The 7,489-nt window shown below is 41.5% G+C and overlaps 1 protein-coding gene across 6 annotated transcripts in view; it reads right to left on the bottom strand.

Annotated features, from left to right (window-relative positions):
• Positions 1 to 455: 455 nt before the first annotated feature.
• The window catches only part of ncor1 (nuclear receptor corepressor 1), a 102,603-nt gene continuing 95,569 nt past the window's right edge, over positions 456 to 7,489 (bottom strand). For 5 of the 6 annotated variants that reach the window (XM_057820410.1, XM_057820409.1, XM_057820412.1 and 2 more), the window contains 7 exons: positions 7,200 to 7,417; positions 4,166 to 4,309; positions 3,545 to 3,690; positions 3,295 to 3,348; positions 1,894 to 2,079; positions 1,543 to 1,719; positions 456 to 1,453 (listed from right to left, as the gene is read on the bottom strand). In XM_057820410.1, coding sequence (XP_057676393.1) covers positions 1,245 to 1,453; positions 1,543 to 1,719; positions 1,894 to 2,079; positions 3,295 to 3,348; positions 3,545 to 3,690; positions 4,166 to 4,309; positions 7,200 to 7,417 — 1,134 coding nt within the window. In that variant the 3' untranslated portion in view covers positions 456 to 1,244. The remainder of the gene's footprint in view (positions 1,454 to 1,542; positions 1,720 to 1,893; positions 2,080 to 3,294; positions 3,349 to 3,544; positions 3,691 to 4,165; positions 4,310 to 7,199; positions 7,418 to 7,489) is intronic. The other variant, XM_057820411.1, reaches the window with a different exon arrangement.

Genomic DNA, 7,489 nt, shown 5'->3' with positions numbered 1-7,489 from the left:
CCCATTAAAAATGGACACAAAACAATATACGGAAAGTGTCTGAAAATAAACATCTGAAAATGTGCTGTGGCAACCGAATGAAAAACTTTATGAAAGTGAAACATCACGTTTCCAGGAGGGGGAACTGAATAAAACTGAAGTGAAATCTGAAGTTGACGTCCGAACGGTCGGACGTTTATTTTATTCCCCTATTTAACATCATGGAAACAGAATTACCATGGCGTCAAATACTAATGATAACATTGTACCATGTACTCAAGACTACAGTAAATTTTAAGCAAGGATGCCAAAATTAAGAATCAGCTATTAGGTCTGTGAATAGTAAGAACAGCAGCAAATTGGCCAGATTACTTTCGAATACATTGACAGCAGGTAGCACGCCTTTTATCGATGGTTATGGAGCAAAAAGTGCAAAAAGCAAATGGTACAGACCATTAAATTTGGTAAAGTGGGTCTTAATGTGGAAAGATATTCAATAGTTTGGATTGTTTCATACAAGTATTAAAAAAGGTATTAGGGAAGCAAATACAAATATCAAACATAGAAGAAAATCTCTGAAAAAAATTGTTAAAGCTGCCTTTTTTTTGTTAATCTCAAGCCATAAGACCTGGTAAAACCTCTAAAGGGGGGAAGAGCGCAATACAGAATTGAAACAGATTTAAATTGACATTTTAGGGAAGACCAAAACTGTTTAAAGGTTGAGCAGTGTATAATGAGAAGTCCTGCAACGTGTCAAACAACCTCTGTTGTCTATTATGGGCAACAAGAAATCGCCCGTTAAAAGTGTGCGCTGGTGGGGGGGGGAGCCTAGGAAAGACCACCTGTGGCGTTTTCAATTAGCACTGAAAGTGGATCAATTATAAAGCGACATTAAAATAATCAAGTTAAGAAAAACACTGCAAAAATGTTATTCTATTTACATACAATGATTTTCTTGATGAATTATAGCTTTACAGAAATTAAACAACGTCTCTTTTTACATTTCAGCTTCACTATATCACAAGTCATCGCTTCAGTCGGGTCGATTTCCCCACGAGACCGGACGAGCGCTTCCGAACCAAAAGCTGCTCCCGTTCCGGAGAGCCCAGTCTGTCGTCGTGTCTAGTACGCTTAGCTTACAGCTAGGGGGCGCCATAGCACCAGAAAAGAATTGGACAGCACCCTGTCTACTTGACACGTTTGTGTCATGGAGTGGGTGGAAGAGATGCAGCTTGAGTCTCTATTCATCCCATCTCGCGCCTGGCTCAGTCATCGCTGTCCGACAGGGCCTCGTATTGCTCCGACAGCAGAGACTGCCACACACGCTTCTGGCCCACTGGAGCTCCAGCAGGAAGCGGCTGCTGTGGAGGCGGCTGTTGCTGCTGGCTCTGTACAGAAGGGGAGGATATGGAGGTGGGCGGCGTGCTGCTCATTATTCGCATGGTCAGTGGGTTGTAAGGGAACTGCATGGAGCCTGGAAAAAGAAAGACGATGTTAAACATGTACTGAAATGACATCACAGCAAGCCAAAATCCACCTTTTAAATAAGCATGGTAGACTAACCTGCTGATGAGGGTCTATCATCCCAACTCCATTGGGACTGGGCTTGTGCTTGTCTGTGATAGTCTCCCTCCGAGTGAACAGATGACACTGAAGAGGGACGATCACCTCCTAAATAGGTCTGACCCAGGTTTGGAGACTTGGATTTACGGCTGCTGGCTTTGCCTTGCTTCTGCTTCACTGTGGATGAGGTAAATGAGCAACATGAGGCATTTTAAGTCCTGAAAACATGCAATTTACAGTTGTAAATGAATTTCTGCCACATAAGATCGGCACGGTATTTTTTTCCAAAAGAGATTCAGAAAAGAAATAAATTCAAGCTGGTTTGCCATCTACTGTGCATATATACTGTACCTATGCTGGGTGACGGGTTCGACTCTTGCCGGATGTCAGTGTTCGTGCCGGCGGTGTTGCCGATGGCACCTTGGTGCTCCTCTGGTCTGTCCCCCAAGTTACCCATTAAGGCTTTACGGATTATATCTTCTAGGCCCAGATTACTGGCTGGGTCACTGAAGGAGTGGTTCCGAGGGTTAATGCTGCCTAGTATTCGCATGACAACACACAAAGAAACATTTTGAGCAAAGTTGAACCCATCATAGGGTACACCTTGATCTCATTGCCAGCCATTGACGGCGGTCGACGTCCAATCCATTTTGACTGAAGAGACGGATCAACAAACGTCCCTCCCAGTCAAAAGATTAAACGTCTAGCGCCGTCAATGGCACAGAAAGATGAGCATTCACAGATAGTCTTCCAAGTTTAAATGAATTGGAATTCCTTGTCAATGATAGGCAACGAAATCGATTTATCGCCTTTAACACTTTAACACCGGACGCGTCGACGGCGACACGTTTACGCATATCATCTTTCAAATCTCGTCACGCTGAAATTACGTCACCAACGCGCAGCGGGTCTCAATTGAAAGTGCGGAAGTTGAGGTCCATGCCTGTTTTACTTGAAGTCAATCAACCAAGTAAAACAACAGATAATGTCATTTGAGTTTTATAATTTTATTGCTCTAATAAATAAATATTAAAACGCTGCATGGACCATGTGATTATATCCAAATTTCCATCATATCTTGTCATTTTTCAAAACCGAAAGCACCACAAAAAACTACATATCGCAGGAGGCATTGTGAGGTCACGAAGGACACGAGGTGCCACTTAAGGAGAAAGAGGTGATGTAGTGAGTGACTGCCGGTTGGATTGAGCTAGTGACTTTGAAACGTGTGGAATGAATCAAAAACTAAATTTAGCGCAAGCTAATGCATTATTTCATCAACTCCAGGAAGAGGGTGGGCCAGATTTGTCTTTTTTTTTGGGATGAGTCAGCGAGTGAGAAGTGACAGGTGTGCACAAACGGCAGAAGAGTGGGCTGTGTGACGAAGCCCTGTGTCCTGTTCAGGGAGAAACTGAGTGGCATACCTGAAAAAATTGAACTGAACTAGTTTATTTTTAATATTTTTGAAAAGATCTTTTAAATATTATATTTGATTTTTGTCCGCACTATCAATCTTTTCAATTTTTATGTACATATGTGTGTTCGAGAACCTTGAGTGCATGTACAGTATATACTTTCTATAAGGTTATGGGTGCAATACCTAACCTCACAGAGAGACCAAACCATTTTTTTGAAAGACATGCAAATTCGGACAAAATAGGCCCACGTGTTGAAGGGTTAACAACTTAACATGAGCAATGAATGGATGGTTTATTTAACACTGCTACATTTCGACATATCTGTCTAACTTACTGGAGCTGGTAACAGCAGGCAAGTTGAAAATCTCTGTCCCTGGTTGAGCATTTCCTGCAAAAAAAGAACAACTAGTTGTTGAAATTAACCAAATAAGACATTTAGGTAACTTTATGGTTATTGATCTAGAAAATGAGATGAGACAGAGCCATTGAAGATGACACACATCCCTTTAACACACATAAACAATCCTTAGTGCATGCATTATACCATAGTGTAAGCCAAAAGGAAGAAAGGAAACCCCACTTACCAACATCAGAATCACCAACACCAGAGGTGGAGTTCAACTTACGAAAGATCTCTTGCTTTTTAGATTTCACCATGGGTGAGGTGTTCTCTAGTTTGGTAAAGAAGGACGGCAGATAACTGACGCTGCCCGGGGATCGTGACTCACTCCTTGAATTCAACAAATAAGATACCAGTGTTCAAAGAGGCAGAAATATTCATTTTGACAGCAAACATTGTATATAAATGTGCAGAGCCAAGTGAAATCTGCTCCACGCTTAAATGTTTTAAGTGTGCATGTCTACCATTTACATGCATTCTTTATGATCTTGTATTTTTCACATTTGTTATTTTTATCACCCATACGTTAGGACAGGGGTGGGCAAACCGGTCCTCGAGGGCCGCAGTGGGTCCTGGTCTTTGTTCCAACTGATTCAGCACAGACAGTTTAACCAATGAGGTTTCAGTGGAAACAAGAAGCACCTGACTGCAATCAACTGATTGCACTTGTAAGAAACCAGATTGGTGAAAGGCTGTCCTCATGATGGGTATGAACAAAAACCCGCACCCACTGCGGCCCTTTGTGGAATAGTTTGCCCACCCCTGCGTTAGGAGATTTGGCATTTTGTCTCGGTAATTCAAGTACCTGATCTCGGAGTTGTCCACTTCTCGCCTTTGTGTTACAGCCCCACCAGTCTCTTGTTTTTCCATGCCTTGGTAGCTCTGTGGCGGTGAGATGGGTTCATAGTTCTCCATTTGCCTCCCACCTCTCTCTGGAGATTTAGCAGGCCTGGATAGGAGAGGATGAGTGATAACTTTAACCAAAAACGTCACATGTGACCCCAGAAAAAGATGTAAATTCCGGTGACAACAGTTCTGGTCTTTACATAAACTTCTCGCGTGAGCACGAGGATTCTGAGTGACAGAACACTTTGGCGGTCATGCGGGATTCATAGAACCATACAGTGCTGGCCAAAAGTATTGGCACTCCTGCAATTCTGTCAGATAGTGCTCAATTTCTCCTAGAAAATGATTGCCATTACAAATGTTTTGGTAGTAATATCTTCATTGAGTTTGCTTGCATTGAAAAAACACAACACAAAAGAGAATGGGAAAAATATTAAAACATTATCATTTTATACAAAACTCCAAAAATGGGCTGGACAAAAGTATTGGCACCCTTTGAAAAATCGTGATGCTTCTCTAATTTGTGTAATTAACAGCACCTGTTACTTACCTGTGGCACATAACAGGTAGTGGCAATAACTAAATCACACTTGCAGCCAGTTAAAATGGATTAAAGTTGACTCAACCTCTGTCCTGTGTCCTTGCGTGTACCACATTGAGCATGAAGAAAAGAAAGAAGACCAAAGAACTGTCTGAGGACTTGAGAAGCAAAATTGTGAAGAGGCATGGGCAATCCAAAGGCTACAAGTCCATCTCCAAAGACCTGAATGTTCCTGTGTCTACCGTGCGCAGTGTCATCAATAAGTGTAAAGCCCATGGCACTGTGGCTAACCTCCCTAGATGTGGAGGGAAAAGAAAACTGACGAGAAATTTCAATGAAATATTGGAAGATCTGAATGACTCTTTGGTAGGATACCCAGGAGAAGACCCCACTTTTGACCCAGGGACATAAAAAAGCCAGGCTGGAGAAAAGGCATCAACAGAGTTTACAGGACAAAAAACAAGGCAGTCAAAGAAAAGAACATGGTCCCCAGTAAAGTAGTTGGACAAAAAAGAATGGTCTAAAATTCCAGCAGAGCATTGTATGAAACTCATTGATGGATACCAGAATTGGTTGTTCGTAGGGCTGTCGCGATAACAAATTTTAGTGGGCGATGATTTATCTCATAAATTATTGCGATATGCGATATTACTGCGCACCCCAATTTTTTTAAAAAACCAATTTACAATAACACAGTGATGATACAGTATATATTAATAGATCAAGTACACCCATTTAAACACAATAAATATTTACTCTTAAATTCAAAAATACTTTTTAAGAAATCACAACTAAAAACAATAGACAATGCCTCTAAAGTAAAAGACAACAATATTAATACCGCACAGAAACACAGAATAAATTAAATGTGTTTTTCAAGAAAAATAAATGAAATTGCACTTGATAACTTAAGTATTTAGGCAAATGAAAACTTTTCCCCCTCTTAGCTTCTGCTATGGTGTTCCATACGGATGCAACGATACAGTTAAGTCACGGTTCGGTACGATTTTCGATATGGGGGACACGATTTTCGATTTGATTCAATACATTTAATGTTCTGAAAAGAAAATAACAATTGTATTTTTTGTTTCGCTTTTTTGTTGTTGTTGTTGCTAACGAGCAAAAATTAAATTGCCATCATATAAACATGCATTTTAGTGCATAATATTTATGTGCTTACTTCTTACTGATCTGAAGAAATTTTGTATAAAAGTGTTTGTAAAGTGAGGCGGGCCACACTGTTGATTGCTACAGCTCTCTTAGTAACTAGGTTTACTACATGAGCAAGACATCCTATTTGTGGTCCTAATCCATCTGTGTCACGTACTGAATTAAAAATATTTGCAGCATTATCTATAATCACTGGTATGGATTGATTTGACCTTCTTAACTTCCATTTAGTCATGGCGGTTTAGAATTCATCAATGTAGTATATGGACTACGTGTCCCATGAGAACTCTGGGCTTACGTAGCCAATGGCATGGGACGTAGCACATCTAGTTTACCATTTCATGATATCTAGTGTGTGCCCACATTAAAAAAGTTAGCAAACCCCACAGAGGTCACGTCTGCTCATTACTGCACATCACCAGCATATGACAATAGACTTTCATAAATAGGACGAGTTTGAAGCACAGCGCTCTTAATTTGCCACTCAATGTTCATCATGTCTGTTGTCAAAGCGAGGTTGTTCGTAGCAGCGAAGTCGGCAACAATGTTTTGGCGGACTTCGTTGTAAATATCAGGTGTTGTGCCGAAAAATAGCCGGCCCGCATGTAATGTCACCCCAGACGGGAGCGCCCACACGTCAACAACACCGACACACCGGAGATGGTCCACAGTCAATCCGGAGCACTGACGCGGCTGATATACGTTGAACAACAGGATATAATGGATATAATGGGAACGATTGGCTCCGGCGCTATTTTTTGCCGGACCTAGAACGAAGATGAATTTTGTGCAGTTTGTAACAAGGAATCTGAACTTTTAACAGTACGTCTGCCGCACGCGCGCACGCACGTGCACGCGAGGCGATAAATCGCAGCGGAAAAATTACTGCCTTCATTTTTATTTATCGTGCGATAAATGGAATTACTGCATATTGCGACAGGCTTAGCTTGTTCGTCGTTATTTTGTCTAAAGGTTGTGCTACCAAGTATTAGGCTGAGGGTACCATTACCTTTGTCTGGCCCATTTTTGGAGTTTTGTGTAAAACGATAATGATTTAATTTTTGTTTTCATTCTATTTTGTGTTTTTTCATTGCAAGCAAAATAAATGAAGCTATTACTACCAAAGCATTTCTGGGAGAAACTGAGCATTATCTGACAGAATTGCAGGGGTGCCAATACCTTTGGCCAGCACTGTAGTTACATACATAACATTCGTTCTATTTTTATCCCTGCTGACCGTCAGAGGTGTCTTGTCAAGATGATTCAATGGTTGCTTCCGTACCTTGATCTGGGTTTGTCTGCAGCGTTCTCCGGAGAAACCCTGCTAGGGGGACGGTGGTGATGTGGGGCCTGGATTTGATTCTCCGGGCTGTAGCGGCTGGGCACCTTTGCTCGACTTGATGAAGACACGGGTGGCATCGTGTTTTGGAATGTGGCAGAGGCTGACGAGGAAACTGTGGGAGGCTCTTGATTTCGGGCAAAGTCCTGGGTTATAATATGCTGCGTGACAAATAGGGAGGTAGCCAAAAGCGGGTGAGTTTTTATTTTCATTTTTTAAATTCAGTTTCCAGT

Source organism: Corythoichthys intestinalis, chromosome 18 (genome assembly GCF_030265065.1).
Source record: "Corythoichthys intestinalis isolate RoL2023-P3 chromosome 18, ASM3026506v1, whole genome shotgun sequence".
NCBI lineage: Eukaryota > Metazoa > Chordata > Actinopteri > Syngnathiformes > Syngnathidae > Corythoichthys > Corythoichthys intestinalis.
Note: the sequence above shows the minus strand (reverse complement) of the source record. Positions and strands in the feature narration are given on the sequence as shown.